The sequence below is a fragment of the Lissotriton vulgaris genome, chromosome 10 (assembly GCF_964263255.1).
Source record: "Lissotriton vulgaris chromosome 10, aLisVul1.2, whole genome shotgun sequence".
NCBI lineage: Eukaryota > Metazoa > Chordata > Amphibia > Caudata > Salamandridae > Lissotriton > Lissotriton vulgaris.
The window spans coordinates 977,602,720-977,619,638 of NC_141698.1; the positions used below are offsets into that span (position 1 = coordinate 977,602,720).

At 42.3% G+C, this 16,919-nt stretch overlaps 1 protein-coding gene across 1 annotated transcript in view; it reads right to left on the reverse strand.

The window, feature by feature from the left end:
* C10H7orf78 (chromosome 10 C7orf78 homolog) overlaps positions 1-16,919 on the reverse strand; it is a 117,477-nt gene that overhangs the window by 16,901 nt on the left and 83,657 nt on the right. Inside the window, exon 4 of the mRNA XM_086940007.1 lies at positions 6,020-6,162. Within this exon, the coding sequence (XP_086796133.1) occupies positions 6,020-6,162 (143 nt within the window). The remainder of the gene's footprint in view (positions 1-6,019; positions 6,163-16,919) is intronic.

Below are 16,919 nucleotides of genomic sequence, written 5' to 3' on the forward strand. Positions count from 1 at the left end.
CCTGATTGTTCAGTCGAGACCTGCCTTCCTGATCAGCTATTTTGGTAGTAAGTATAGCGTTATTTTTGGTGAGGATCTGAATCTGCTCCTCTAGGCAATTTGTTGTGCACTGAAGACCATTGATTTGAGGCACCGTTGTTTGCACCTTGTCGGCCATTTTCCTGACATCTGGCCTTAGTCGGTTTACATCTATTGTGACTGTATCTAATTGAAGCTCCAGAGTCCCTCTCAGATCCTGTATTGCTGCTAATATTTCTCGCAGAGTGGGCTCTTTATCATGTTGGTGGGCAGGGCCCACTCCTTCTTCAGGATTTTGGGAGGTTTCCCCCTGGGTAGTCATGAGTACTGTGTATTTGTTTCGTTTGTTTGACTGTGTGGGTTTAGCCCCACGATGCCTGACCATTGCAGGCGAGTTGATTTTGCCCCACTCCCGAGGTCCACCGCTGATTCTGTGATAAATACATCAGTATCCACTGCTCCAGAACACACACGGGCCCTACAGCATGGGTCCCCAGCCCTCAGCGGTCCCAACAAGCCCAGGTAACAACCAGCCCTAGATTCACTTTGCCTCCAGGTCCCGGGCCAGAATGATCACACCCACCACATATCAGGCCCAAAGAAGGGGGAGCCCACGTTTGTCCAATGCAGCCTCCAACTGCACCTGCTCACCATAGCCTCTGTACCTAGGGGCAATCCACAGGATCCATGCACTACTAACCCTGGGGCCACAGATCCCTAGGACTCCTGTCAATTTTGGTGCCGGGGTGATGGGTCCTGCATCCAGAGAGTTATATGCGTGTGCACCGCCAGGCCTCTGCAACAGCTTTCTGAGCACATGCCGGACCCCATCACAGCATCCACCTGGCAGTCCTATCTCCAAGTCCCAGTAGAAGCAAGTGTATCAAGGTGGGCCATGATATCAGCAAGGATAGCCTCATGGACCTGCTGACTAAAGTTACATCAGGATCCCCTAACGATGCATGTCCCCCAAAAATTCTAAAAACAGTAATTTCTATTCTACTGAACCTAGCACTGTCTCTTCTCAACCTCTCCTTCAGCCTAGGGCAAGTGTCCAATACATTTAAGGATGTCATAGTGGTGCCCCTCCAAAAGAAAGGCAGTAAAAACCCGCTCATAATAAAAAAACTATTGCCCCACATCCTTGTTAGCATTTTTGACAAAAGTACTGGAAGCAAATGTATCAAAAACCTCTGTACCTTTCTAGAGGAGTCCAAATTCCTAGATCCATGCCAGGAAGGTTTCCACCCAGCCCTCTCCACAGAAGCAGTTATTCTCTCTACCATAGATGACATGCATAGAAAATGTGGCAGAGGCATCACCCAGGTCCTGGTCCTATTCGACCTATCGGCGGATCTTGACAGAGTAGACCACTTCCAACTGGTGGACCATGTCAAGGCCTCAGGGTTGCAGGGCTTGGCACTTGATTGGATTACCTCCTTCCTGATGGACCACTTCCAGTCCGTCTAGCTGACCTCTTTTACCTCATCCACAGTCCACCTAAACTGTAGAGTCCCCCAGGGCTCCTACCTCAATCCCCACCACCTCTTCAATTTGAACACACGTCCTTTAGTCCACTTATTGAAAAACAGGAACTGTACTATATATAACTACACAGATGATATGCAAATACTGTTTAAGATTTACAACTCCCCCGAATCAATGGAAACCTTCCAATGCACAATGCTGTTCATAAGTGACTGAATGAATAGTACAATAAAACAAGAAAACTCCTCCTGTAGTGAATCAATGGGTGCTTATAAAGTCACTTGATACATAGGTCTCCCTCCCAGGAGAAAATAGGTCAACAATGCAACAAAAGGTTATGGATACATAGGTTTGTTTTAATCAAAATTCATAGAAAAACAATCCATACATTGTAGGACATTTGGTAACAAAACACAATCGAAAAAAGGATAATGATCCCCCACACGAAAGTAAAACATTCAGACAAACACTAACACTCTCACTCATTCATTCACATGCATCCAAATACTACAAAGGTCCATTCATTCAAGGGAACTAAAATTCTAGAACAGGTCAACAGGGGGCGAGAACCAACAGTCAGGTTGCAATAGGGGAAAAAATATAAATTGAAAAACTGCTAATAAGTACAATGTTGTATCCTTTCATTAATGGATAGAAATCCAAGCTAGACGGAATTAGAAAATAGAATAAATATCATCACAGAGTGAAATAAGAATAGACAATGGAGAGTATCTTTAATTCACACAAAACCGAAATTGTCATCACCAATAGCAAGATAGACTGTTGGATGGCCTCATTGTGGCCATCCAAATCAAAAAAGTCAGTAAATAACCTTGTGGTTCTCATCGATGACCAACTTTCTTTGAAACCCTAAATTTGGTGAGTGATTTCCACTTGTTTCTTCCTGCTTTGCAGAATTAGGAAAATTGCCAGATTCCTCAACTTTGAAGCTCTCACTCAAGTTGTCATCGCTCTTGTTCGCTCTGCAATTGATTATGCAAGATCACTATACATTGGGATACCTAAATACTTCACAGGGTCCAAATTGTCCAGAACCAAGCAGCCAAGTTATTATACCGACAGCCCAAGAGGTTTCACATCACCCTCCTGCTGAAAAACCTCCACTGGGTGCCCGTGGCACAATGGTTCATCTTTAAAACTGCATGTATTATCTTTAAAATGCTCAACGATAATAGCCCTGTATTCATCACAACCCAAATCTAGAAGTACACCCCTAAACGCTCTCTGTAGTCCATGTTCATGAACTACCTAACGGTGCCCCCAATTCAAAAAGAAGAGAATTGGGTGGCTCCAGTTTCTCTGTCCTCACTCCTAACATTTGGAATTCCCTCCCCCTTGAGATCAGAACAACCCCATGGGTATTTAAACAGGCATATGCTTAAATTCCCTGTCCAACAGTATCATCCTACATGATCTGCTCAGCACCAAGAAACCGTCTGGTGAACGTGCGCTCTACCAAATCCGTTTACATTACATTAGATCCTGGCACTACAGTTTTAAATCTGAAAACACATATAAGAGGGGAAAAAGAGAGAAAGTGAGGCTGAGTAGATGAGAGAGTAACAGAGTGCATCAGGGGCCAGGAAAAGTCAGGTCTTTAAATGTTTTTTAAAAAGAGCTTCCATTTCTATGAACCATAGAGGGCTAGTGAGCTGGTTCCATGCCTTGGATCCGAGTACCAAGAAGGATTTGCCACATTGGGTTTAAAGTCTAAACAAGGGGGATTGGAAGAGATTAATGTCAGAGGTTCTCAAAGTTCTTTGGGTTGTATAGTGTGTGAATCTGGCTGTCAAGCATTTAGGTCCCGCGGCTTTGAATGCTCTGAAGACGAGTAAAAGGATCTTAAAAAGAATCCTCTTGTGTACTGGTAGCCAGAATAAAGTTTTTAGAGCAGCGACGCAAAACTCTCTCTGAGGAGTTTCAGCACAAGTCTGGCTGCCACATGTTGCACCATCTGGTTTGTGAAGTATTTGTTTTGAGGATCCTGCGTAGAGACTGTTACAGTAATCAAGTCTAGAAGTAATAAGTGCGAAAGCAAATGTTTTCCTGTCAGCTAATGGGAGGAAGTTAAAAAAAATTCTTAAGGATTTGATTAAGTTAAAACATGTCCCTGCCAAAGCAAGAGCTTGAGGATGGAAAGAGTGTGAGGTGTTAAATTCTACTCATAAATGTCTTGCAACATCACTATGGTGGGTGGTGTACCAAATTTGGCCACCATTGGACTGGAGGAAAGCAGTTAGACTTGCCAAATAGCAGAATCTCCATTTTGTCTATATTGCATTTTAAGGGGTTTGATTACAGCCAGAGGACGACTTCAGTGAGACAGTTTTGGACGTTTAGTTCGGTGCCAAAGGACTCTTTAACCAATGATAGAATCAACTGTGTATCATCTGCATATGATGTAGTGATTCCAATAGAAGCTATCAGAGAGATCAGAGGGCCATGTATATATTGAATAACACAGGGCTGAGAGATGAGCCCTGTGGGACTCCGGATGCCTCTAGTCTTTCTGTAAACGAAAAAGGTCCTAACGTGACTACTTATCTCATACCAGTTAAACAAAATTTAATCCAATGACAGGGCTTTATGAGAAATGCCACAGTCTTTGATCCATTGAAGGAGTATGTACTGTGAGATGGTATCGAACATGGTGAGAGATCCAGTAGGATCAACACCGCATTGTTCAGGCGTCCAGGGTCAGCGGTTTTATTTGATCAGGAACTTCCAACAGAGCTGATTCTGAGGAATGTTTAGGGCAAACACCAGGTTGCTGGGGATGAACTACATTTGAATTGTATGGAAAGGAAGTAAGTTGGCCATTGACAAATTGTTCAAGCACTTTGGTTAGTAACATGAGCAATGAGATGCAGCAAAGGTTGGACAGTATAGCAGGGTCTGCAAGAGATTTTATTTGCAGGGGGTTCACCACTACCAATTTGCAGTCTGAGGGGACCTCAGCTGTTGATAATGAGATACTGAGGGTTTTATTGATAAAAGGGTTGACAATGTCAACGTTCATATGAAGAATGGCAGGGGGAGAAGGGTTGTTTGGAGAACCAGATCTGCATGAAAGGATGGCCTGTCATGACTGTGAGATCTACCAGCATTGTAATCCCTACCTTTGAGGGGATATCTAGTAAACCACAGTCAGAGAGGGGTGTGATGGATGGGAAGCCCTGTTGAATGGCAAGTATTTGCTCTTAAAAAAGAGAGATCAGGGGCCATATGTATGAACACATTTTCCCATAGACACAGAATGGGTAACACCCTTTCATACATCTGGCCCATAGTCACATAGGGTTTGTGAGGGGGGGATGTCTCTAACGAGTGTCCTTGGTTGAAGAACAAAATGCTGCAGGTCCTCGAAATTGTATGCCTTTCGCCATTTGCATTCTAACTGTTTGCACAGTAACTGCTGCTCTGATACGATCGAGGAGAACCATGGAGTTGAAGGGTGGAGGCAGGGCTTCTAAAGAGATATTACAGGGGCTAGATCATTAGCTGTATTGATAATCCAAGTGTTAAACAGAATAAGGTCTTCCACTAAGATTTCCGCGGGCGTCGGAGCGGAGATAGGATAGATGTGAGGTTGAGGTTGGGTCAGTCGTCATCTTGCCCATTTACATAGGATGAGAGGGTCCATAGTCATGGTGGACAGGGGGAAGCAGTCTGAGTTGAAAAAGATTCTGAGGGGGATCAGATTGTGCTCTGACCAAGCCTGGTGAATAGGCACATCTACTAACAGATTGGGGTTATTAGAGCCAACCCCATTCAGGGTATTTCTTGCGATGTGTGTAGGGGAGGTTACTAGCTGGTCGAGACCAATAAGGCTTAGAGTATCAACAAAATTGGGTACATGGGGGTTGTTGTTGTTCTCAAGATGATAATTAAAGTCCCCTAGAATAGTAAAATTGCATATTGAAGTAAAAAAGGAGCCAGCGCTTTTCACAAAGAAGCCCAAAAATTAGATCCTGGTTACTGACTTGTGTACAGCGTAGTATGATGGGTTAGTTTACATAGTGTGCCATGTTCCATGAAAATTGATTTACAGTTGGTTTAACTCTATCGAAAGCAAATTGGTATGGTGGTTTAATGTTACAACAATACTTTGAAGTGGGGTGGGACCATTTCTCTAGACTGTGTTGCAGTGCAATGTGTTATTGTCCCCTAGGATTCAGTGAAGTCTGTTGGGATATTGTCCTTAAGACACCTAGTAACTATACTGCAGTTCTCAACACAAAGCTCTATAATAAAAATCGATCAGTGTCCCTTTGGTAATTGAAAAGACCTTCAATCACAACTTCAGAACATATCCCTTTGTTTTTATCTGCTTATGTATTTGTATGGCACTGTTTTGTTGTACATGATTTTCTATGGCAATGTCCCTTCATCTGTACCCGAAAGCTCTGTCACAAAAGGCAGGCAGAATAAAATGTAAAGGCCATCAAAAAGTGACAGTATCAGATCTCAATGACATGAAAATAATACTCACTGTAAAAGATGCAGATTTAGGTGGATAGGAATCATTTTGCAAAATTAAGTTTGAATCCCATTTGAGTTCTCGGGGTTTAAATGTTGTTATTCTTTCAAATCTCATGCCTTGTTGCTTGTCGTTCAACGGAGGAAGTCCATGCACTGGAATAAGAAAAAAAACATAAATGATCGTTTCCAATTTTTTCAGAATTTGCCACATACCATCTACTAGTTAATGGTCATCACCTCAAGTTCAGGTTTTTCAAAAATTCAAACAAGACTATAAGATGTAAGCCATATTTGTTACATCACTGAACACATTAATTTGATGTGGAAGTTATCCAGAAGAGAGAACAAATCAAAAAGAGAGAACAATGACATAGTCGAATAAGAATTAAACTTCTTGAATGGCCTGGTTTTAATTGTTGGTAGACATTTTCAGTGGGAAGGACATTCATTCCTTCAAAGTATGACAGGACTACATCTCCAAGTTTTTCCAGGATGGAAATGGGGCACAGACAAGTTTTTGAAAGCCCAAAAAGTAATTCAAAGCCATAATACTAAAAAGTATTACCAAAGCCTATAGGTTTGGCCCTTGTAAAGTGCATGCTCATTAAGATATCCTATGCAGGGACCTCACACTCACACTGCTGCCCTCCAATAGGTGCATCCCTTACACTGCACTCACATAGACATATGCTTCACTCACTCAAGCACATCTTTCAGCCTGTAGACCGCATATGCCTCACTCTGCACTCACAGAGGCACAGCTTTCAACCTGTAAACCACTTACTTTGCACTCACAAAAACAATTTTAAAATTACATTTGCACAGGAACATCCCTCACAATGCAGTTACAAAACATGGTGGCTATACCGCACTCATCCAGGCACACAGCTCACACAGAGGCTCACCACTCACTAGTAAGGAGCAGAGTTTGGATTGATGGTGGCATATGAGACACAGGCTGAGTATATAGTGCACAGGTTCACTAGTGTAATTCTAAGGTCTTGAAGTAAGCTACACTGAAACCTGAATGCCCACTGATGTCATCTAATCTACAGGGCCACTAAAATTATGCGATTGTGAGGCCGTGGATAAATATTAATTGCATAAATATTAGTTTGCCGCATTTGACACATAATGCATATTCTGCTGCATAACCTGAAGATTAAAAAAAACGTTGCTTCTAGCTCAAACGGTTCAAAAGTTACTAATAACACAGCAACATGTGTTGCTGCGCAGTGGAAGGCCCTTTGATATGGTTGACTGGTCACCCTTCTGTAGCTTATTGCTTTGTTTGGGTGTTAATCTGGTACTAATGAGTTGTAACTAATGCTCAGACATTCTTAATAAGTTTAGAAATTACAAAATAATGAAGTAATACTATCCTAAACTGTACCGCATAATGGCGCATAATTTGCCTTTTCTTGCCACAAAATGTACTCAACCATACTGCATAATTTAGCCCTCCCCTGCTGCATAAATCATTTGGCTCTGCTAACCTCCCATAAACTATACTTGGATCAGCTTTGCAAACTATGTCTGTCTGAACTTTGTGGACTTTTGTGGGGAAGAGTAGTCAAACAAGCATTTGCAATGCAATAGGTCTCGCATTTACACGAGTTTAAGCTATTGTCATTGTAAATAACAATGCCTTTTATTTATGTTTTAAAAACAGAAACAAAACTAAAAGGGATAGTCATTTGCAATGTCAATAACTCATACTCACGTAAATGCAAGACCCATTGCATTGCAAATGCTTGTTTTTTTATAATTTATCCCCATTCCCCTCCCCGGTCTCCATATATTCTCCCCTCTCCCACCACCCCATGTCTGTGTCAACCTGGAACTAAAAAGCAGCAAGTGCTGGCTGCTATATAGCACTTTTTAATGTCATCCTGTTTTCCACCCCGCAACCCACCCATTTGATTGCCAAAGCCAAAAGTTCAACTAAAAATGAGACCTACTGGTTTTACCAATACTTGTTTAATTTAGTTTGGAAGTTTTTGAAGAGTTTGGGCGTCCTGTTTTTAGGTTACTTCAGGGCACTAAATCTACATTTCTTTTCTGTTCCCTTCAGTGTATGCCTGTTTAACGAGTTCTTTTTAGGAAAGAAGAGCTGAGGTCGACGCACATGGTCTGGCAAGACTGGTGCCCGAGAAGGTGATTAATTTAACAAATTGATCCGAGTTTGTAGAAGAAAGCCCTCCTGCAATGGCTGAGCGAAACTTACAGGCAGGCATAGTAGAGCAATGGTACCCTGTTGTGGCCATTTCAACTCCGTTCAAATAAGATGTAAAATAGGGTATGTGTGTGCGCTAAATGAACTTACTTACATTACTAGCTGCTTGCACAAGAGAGCTATGTGTGCACGTTTCAAAAAAGTGCTAATGTTCCTGTAAACCCAGATTTATTGCATTTGTCCCAAGGAACGAACAACAGGAAACCATGAACACTACTTCCGAAAGGAGAAAACGGTGGCTACTAATCAGCAGAACGTGGCTTTTCAACAGGTACAGAACTGCCAAGAGGGCAACGATGGGAGGTCTGCGGGATCATTTATGAAAGATCTCTTCGAGTGCAAAAGCTTCTCCGATGGAGGGGGCAAAGCCTGTTCTTTGGTTTAATAAACTCCCAGTGCAGCATCAGCGGAGCAAGACGAGCATTATGGAACATAAAACGCATTTGAACCTCAAGACATTTGTCAGCTTACATATGGTTAGATGTTTTATAAAGCGCTAACATGAGCAGGAAAGGGTGTGGCAGCAGAGAGTGCAGTGCGCAGTTTGAGGTGAATATAGAAGAAGCATAAGTGAAAGCGCAATGCAAAAATGAACACGCTGCTGCCTCAGCGGAAAAGCACCCAGAGTGTGCCGGGATCCCCCTGTCCTCCCCGTGACCCCCATGCATCTCTGAGCTCCTTGCCTGCCCGGAGTAAACATGATTTCTCCCCTCCACGCCTCCAAAGATAAGAAATATCATCACAACAGCTGTCAACCAAGCGATCCAGTCCGGGGGGGCTGTCCGAAAGGGAGACAGGACGGTAAGAAAGAAGCCTCCATTTCAATCGTAGGCCACTTTTTACCATAAACGATGACGCTGACCAATGAAAAGGATGGGCGGGATTTTGAGTCCCCTGCTGAAATCCCCTGTCACAATAGCCCTCGCAAAGCGACAGCGCATGCGCACTGCAACTGCTAAGCGAGACCTAAAAAGTCCCACCTGCCTTCTATAAGCAAGGTGGTGGTTTTCTTGTAGTGCAAGCATATGCGAGACTTGGAGCTATAGGTGTTGTACATGAAAATGTGTTTTATGTATGGGTTTTGTTTGGAGTGTAATGAATGTGTGGAATGTAATTATGTGGGTTGTATTGGAAATGTTAGTTGTGCAATAATTTGGGGTGGAATTGTGTAGAGTGTATTTGTGTCATGGAATTATGTGGCATAGTGAATAGATAGGAGTGAGAGCTGTGTAGAATAGATAGAAAGCAAGATAGACAGGAATACTTTGTTTGTGTAGGAAGTAGTAAATGACGTTGGCATCTCTGTGATTGCTGCGTAGAAGTGAAGAAAGAATGTCCAAGTATATATACAAAAGGGGAATTGGTGCAGCTGCTTCAAGTGAGTGGGCACCATTAAAGAATGCTGCGCTTTCAAAATAGTTACTGAACCAACATTATATAAGTGGAAAGGCCATTGATTTAACTAAGTAAGTCTTTAAGTGTTGCCTCTAGGTTAATCAAGTTTTTAATGAGTAATAAACTGCTGTTTTTAGTTTTATATTTGACAGAATTGGGAGATAAAAAGTGTTACACTTTTTACCTTAGTGCACGTTTAATTCTACATTCATACCATATAAGTCATCACAACGTGAACTTAGGAAAGGCGCTGCTAAACATGCTAAACATGCTAAACATGCTAAACCCACTAAGAACTTGAACGTTTTGGATATCGTGCACGGCTTCATACAAGAATTGGCGGCTGAAACTACCTTGCTACACTCATGGTGAGATTAGTTCTCTTTTGGTATTTGAAAACTAGTTACGCATTTTAGGATTCACTCAGTAACGTCATAACATTGTTTACATGCAGGGGGTGCTGCAACGGTAATCGCGACACTAAACTTCGTGCATTTCCAGTCTCTTTACAAGATTCCGTTTTTTAGAAATTTCACCCGTTCTGGTAAGCTTAACATGTTTTGACTCATGGCATGCATATGAGCACAGTGGGTGTTTAAGGACCTGAATTCTGGTATTAACTTGACACATCTGCATTTACCGCTATTTTGTGGTCTGCTATGGGCACTGACTTCCTGGTACACGTTTCTCACAAACTTTTTACAGCTGTATCGGCAATTTGCTTGTCTTCAAAAGGCACTACTATCCTGCACATTTCTTCTATTTTCAAGATACTGACTTCCAGGTACACGTTCCTCACTTGCTTTTTACAGCTGTATCGGCAACTCGCTTGTCCTCAAAGGGCACTACTATCCTGCACAACTCTTCTATTTTCAAGACACAGTTACTTTTTGTAGAGTGCAAATTCTATTCAAGTCATCAACAAAAACCCTGTCCAGAGGACGTTATTTGTGTCAGTTAGTTATGTAACAGAACAGTCTATAAGTACTGATACTTGCCCTTGTCTCGTTCGCTCATCAGGAGACATTACGATTGATGTGCAGAATCTATGTGAAGTTGGAGACTCACTTTGGGAGTACTCTTTTATCCTATTGGATTCCCTGGCAGCTGGTATGAGCAAACAGGCTTATGGTTGACACAGTACAAGTGTCCAATAGTGGAGTGGCAGCATACTGTGCGGCCCTGATGAATCTGTCAAAATTGCTGTGGCAGTGAAACATGTCGGCAAATAGGTAATGGTGTGCATGAGTAGCTACCAGCCTTTTTAGTTTAACAGCACACACCCATTTCTCTACGAATAAAGTTTTGAGGAGAAGTGTCTGCTGTGTTTTATGCGCTTTTTTGTCACTAGCAGATTTTCTCCGCTTCCACTATTCCATGCACTGTTTGGTTTGTTGCTTTGGACACGCTTTTCCTTTTTCTTTGTGAACCGGATGACAACCGATGATGAGACAGGGGGCCTGTCTGGAGATTTCATACCAGTTACCCCGTTGGTGGTGTTTCCGTGAGGTGTCATTCGTTTCTCTCACATTTTTTCTAAGTAGAACTTGGTCTAACATTGATGTGGTGGACATCTGGTACTGACCAAGGTGTCAGACATTTTTTGGTCTGTTCTGTGTAACTGTCAAAGAAGTGTTGGCCGATTGGTTTTTACTTCAATTTTAAGGAATTTAGGACGGAGTGCAGTGAAACGTCCCCCTTACCAGAAAGAAAGCATACAGGGGAGGATAACCGGTTATCAGTACTTATAGACGGTTCTGTTACATAACTAACTGACACAAATACCGTCCTCTGGACAGGGTTTTTGTTGATGACTAGTTTTTGAGTGGAGGGCAACCCGGTCCGTATTTTCCCTCTTAGCTCCTATTTGTGCTAGACTGCAAATTCTATTCAAACATCTCTGTAACCAATAATTAATTGTGTTGTAGATTCCTGCGGAGGACTGAATTATCATTTGTTTTTCATACACAATGGACTCAACATCTATCCCCTATACACAATGGACTCAACATCTATCCCCTGACGAAGGGTTCAGACACGAACACGAAATGCATTGGGAATGTCCTTGTTTGTAAAAAAATGTAGATATTGAACTATGGGTGTTATAAAGTATCCTGTAGATATTTCTTTGTTTTGTAAAAAAACTCAAAAAGCATTGTTGTGAAGCAAATAGCTTCTATGAATGTTGATTTGTTTTTTGAATAATTTGAAATCACAAATATAATGCGATAAAAGTTTATACTGATTCAGAATCTTTTTGGATTAATTTGGATAAAGTGTATGAGACATTAGCTGTCTACTGCTGTGCTCTACCCAGTAAGGGTGTTTCCTCAGCCCCCTTTGGTATATAAACCCACTAGGAAGACATCACCAGGCGAGGTGACAAAACAGCATAGCCTGGGATTGTTGCTTTTTAGAGGAAAGTGTATCATCATCATTTTTTCGACATACAAGACCTTAAGGTCTTGAGGTCAGTAGCTGGATGGCTCTGAACTGCCTTCGCCTCAATTCGGATAAGACCGAGATCATGACCTTCGGAAGACTCTCCCCTGAATGGTCTCCTGGTTGGTGGCCAGAAAAGCTTGGCCCTCCACCTGTCCCAGTAGAAAAAACCAGAAACCTGGGAGTGGTCTTCGACAACAAGTTGGTTTTCGACCTCCACACCAATAAGGTGGTGTCGTCGTCTTTTTTCATGTTGAAAAAAATCAAGAAGCTGCTGCCTTATCTCCCGCCGTCAGCTGGGAAGACTCTGGTCTCTACCCTAGTCTTCTCCAGGATGGATTATGGGAATGCACTTTTCCTTCACACCCAGAAGCGTGTCACAACGAAGCTGCAATCTATTCAGAATGCGGCTGCTAGGATTCTTCTCAACATCCCTCGTCGCAAATCTACCACTCTTGGTATTCGTCAGCTTCATTGGCTGAGAGTGGAGAACCGCGTCAAGTTTAAGGCCCTCTGTATTGCTTATAAGGCTGTACATGGCATTGGACCTAGGTTCCTGGTTGAAGCCTTCCAGATGTATACTCCTAGGAGGCAATTAAGATCGGCCAACAACAGTCTCCTCCCGGTGCCACGCACAAGATCGGTCACCTGGGGAGACAGGCGCTTTCTTGTGGCCACTCCAAAACTTTGGAACCTCCTGCCACTAGCCATCAAAACCGCCCCGAACCTGATGAGCTTCCGCAGGCTCTTGAAAACATGGCTGTTCAATCAGTAAGAGGATGATTTGATGACAGACTCCAGTTGCTCTACAGCGCCGAGACACCTCCGGGTATTTGTTGCGCTATAAAAGTTGCGTAAATAAATTAAGGTAGGTGGCACAACACAAAAGCACAGTTATTTATGGCTGCAGAGGAGGAGATTAGTTATTCAACAATTTTATCCCGTTTTCGGTTACACGTACTCATCTCGGAAGTAAGTCTGCAACAATGGGTTGCAGTCATGACACATTCAAAATGAAGTAACACAAAATATACATACTATTTATTGGCAATGGTCACATTTAAGAATAAAGCTCTGGAACCAAACAGGTAGCGCCATGTGCAATCTTGTTGAGTGAAATGTATTGCTTTGACGATTTCGGCTTTGAACATTTTGTTTTGCTTTTAACAAGATAATAATAAACTGATAAGTAATGCTACCTAGGTTACCAACCTGCTGATTAGTGATGACATATCACCTCCCCTGCTAAACCATGTTTTCTGCTACCTAGATTTCATGAAGTGCAGACACAAGTACTGTGTAGCACTGGAGGGCTGCAATCCCAAAGTCACACTGGCATCGAAAACAAGCAGGATACTGGACCCTTTAGGGCTCCCTTAATGAATGGCAGCGAGAGCAAAGCTCGCGCCCTGCTGTGTTCACTTTGCGGCGCACCCTGTAAAATTAGAGGCAAGGAGTGGCTGCCATATTGAAAGAATAAAAAGTGGAGTACCGTAGTACAGCAATTAGAAAACAAGAAGTGGGAGTCACTTTGCAAGCAATGATGAGCTGGACGCTGGTGGCCTCTCTTTGAAGGCCACCCCGCTATTAATGAATGGCAGCGTACGCAAAGCTCGCTCTCAGCTGTATCCAGGCCAGTGGATGCTGGAGGGCTCCTATACTTAATGGCAGTGTGAGCAATGCTCGCGCCCTGCTGTATTCACTGTGAGGCGCGCCCAGTAAAAACAAAAGCAAGGAGCTATATTTACTGTGTGGGAATCCCTGTAAAAACAAAGCAAGGAGCGGCCGCCAATTGAAAGAAAACAGCTATTGCATAGCAGTAAAGCAATTAGAAAAAAAGCGGGAGTCACCTTGGCAGCAAAGACGAGGCAGGCTCCCATTGAAGGCCACCTCAATGTTTTGGCAGATTGCTGTATCCACTGTGTGACACGCCGTGTAAAATAAAAAGCAAGGAGCGGCCGTCAGATTAAAGAAAAAATAGTTCTAGCCACTGTAGTTAGGTGGTGCTGTTCTATGGAAAAACGGAAGTGAGGTATCGCTTATCGCTCCATGGACCAATTAGAAGGCAGCAAAAAAGAGAGATACTGCATTGATCCAATAGGAAGGCAGCTGGCAGGAGCAAAGCCCTGTATTGAATACAGCATGCCTTCCAGACAGCACAATCGCTGCCTAAGCTCGACCTAAAAAAATTTAAGTGGAGGGCATGTACTTCATAAAAAAATTAAAAAGTAAAGCTATGCACTGGTTTACCATCGTGGAACAGTAAAGAATGTTAGAGTATGGAGACCATTTCAAGATATTGGCATGAAACTTGCAACAGTAATGTCTGGCACTCTGCATAAGATAGATGTGGTCCAATCAGGTGCACAGCTTCAGGGGGTATTTGGGATGTGACACCCTCAAATAAATATACATGCATTCTTGGCTTACTAGTTGGGTCTAGGGGCCCAGAGTCGAGTCAGCTATGTCTGTGTCTGTTTTATGTTATACACTAAGAATAAAAGACAGACAGTGACATTTTGTGTAAAATGGGAAAGAAAGCAGAGACAGGGATATTCAACTGGTGGCTGAATTTCAAAACGAGAAACTAGATAACCTAGAATCAGTACCAGCTTCCCTTATGGTCCAAAGTGTGTGATTTTAGGTAGATTTTTAATTTCAAAGAGCATCCTTTCTCTTTAATATCACACAAGTTAGCATTTTAATTGCTTGAGTTCAGGACATCTGCTATACAAGCACCTTTTATGCTTGATTGAATAGACAATAATGTTGTTCCATTTATCGTAATAATCCAGGCCATGTTTGGGGCTTGAATGACTATTAATCACCTCTTAGCTCACTAATTGCATTATCTTTGGAGCGAGCAGTAGCGTTGCTTCAGGGTGGGTGTTTGAGGTGTTATACTTACCTAATAAATGTATTATTTAGTAAATAGTTGGGTACAGGAGCTTTCAGTCAGGTATGATAAACTGGCTGTCGGATTTCACCAGGGATTTTAAAATACTCAGTCAGACAAAAACACACACACTCCTCAGTTTTCACTGTCTTAAAACTTGGGTATCTACAAAATACTTTTTTTAAGTAACCCTCACCATCCCCCAAACCTATTGCCCTCTTTCTCCTGTTGTTGCTGAATTCATTTTTGTTGGACTTAGGACTACATGTACCCAGGGCCTGTAAATTAAATGCTACTAGTGGGCATGCAGCATTCATTGTTCCACCCACCTAAGTAGCCCTTTAAACATACCTCAGGCTTCCACTGCAGCCTGTGTTCACACAGTTGTAAAATGCCATTTCAACCAGGCCAAATAAACCCTTTGCCAAATCCAAACCTTCCTTTTAATACATACAGGTAACCTGTAGATTGGGCCCTAAACAGCCAATAGAGCAGGATGCAGTGTATTTAAAAAGTTGGACATGTTCTTTTAACTTTTACATGTCCTGGAGGCGTAGGTGTAAAATTATTAAATTCGTTTTTTACTACTGCAAATTCTGCCTCTTCCTTATGATAATATTGGGTTACCTTAGTACATTTATTATGTGATAACCTTTGATTGAATAGACAATAATGTTGTTCCATTTATCGTAATAATCCAGGCCATGTTTGGGGCTTGAATGACTATTAATCACCTCTTAGCTCACTAATTGCATTATCTTTGGAGCGAGCAGTAGCGTTGCTTCAGGGTGGGTGTTTGAGGTGTTATACTTACCTAATAAATGTATTATTTAGTAAATAGTTGGGTACAGGAGCTTTCAGTCAGGTATGATAAACTGGCTGTCGGATTTCACCAGGGATTTTAAAATACTCAGTCAGACAAAAACACACACACTCCTCAGTTTTCACTGTCTTAAAACTTGGGTATCTACAAAATACTTTTTTTAAGTAACCCTCACCATCCCCCAAACCTATTGCCCTCTTTCTCCTGTTGTTGCTGAATTCATTTTTGTTGGACTTAGGACTACATGTACCCAGGGCCTGTAAATTAAATGCTACTAGTGGGCATGCAGCATTCATTGTTCCACCCACCTAAGTAGCCCTTTAAACATACCTCAGGTTACACTGCAGCCTGTGTTCACACAGTTGTAAACTGCCATTTCAACCAGGCCAAATAAACCCTTTGCCAAATCCAAACCTTCCTTTTAATACATACAGGTAACCTATAGATTGGGCCCTAAACAGCCAATAGAGCAGGATGCAGTGTATTTAAAAAGTTGGACATGTTCTTTTAACTTTTACATGTCCTGGTGGTGTAGGTGTAAAATTATTAAATTTATTTTTTACTACTGCAAATTCTGCCTCTTCCTTATGATAATATTGGGTTACCTTAGTACATTTATTATGTGATAACCTTTGATTGGGCAGGTAGGAAAGTCGAGTTTGGTCTCTAAAGATCAAAACCCTCTTTAATGGTAATTTCAGTTCTAAGTTGCCATTTTCTTGTCCTTAACATTTGATGCTGCAGCCTGTAACCCGAGTCACGTGAGTAGGTGTAGCTGGAAGGTGCTTTTTGTGTATTGTTTCCAGACAGTAAGACAAAGGGGGAATATGTGTTGTCAGGGATGGGCAATTTCTGTCACACCACACTTGTACATCACAAAAACTCTGCTTCAGCACAGTCACAAAGATTTTCTCACTAGTCTTTTGCGCCCCAATACAAGCTGGGGCAAGGGCAAATATGTAGGATATTCCAGACACCTCTGTAGGGGATGGACTCTAGAAGCTTCTCCCACTTCAAAGTGGGCACCAGGCATGAATAGTGGACCCTCAGACTCATCTCTTCAGTGTACGTATGGACCTGTGGAAGACTCAGAAGAAGACCGACAGCTGTGCTGATCT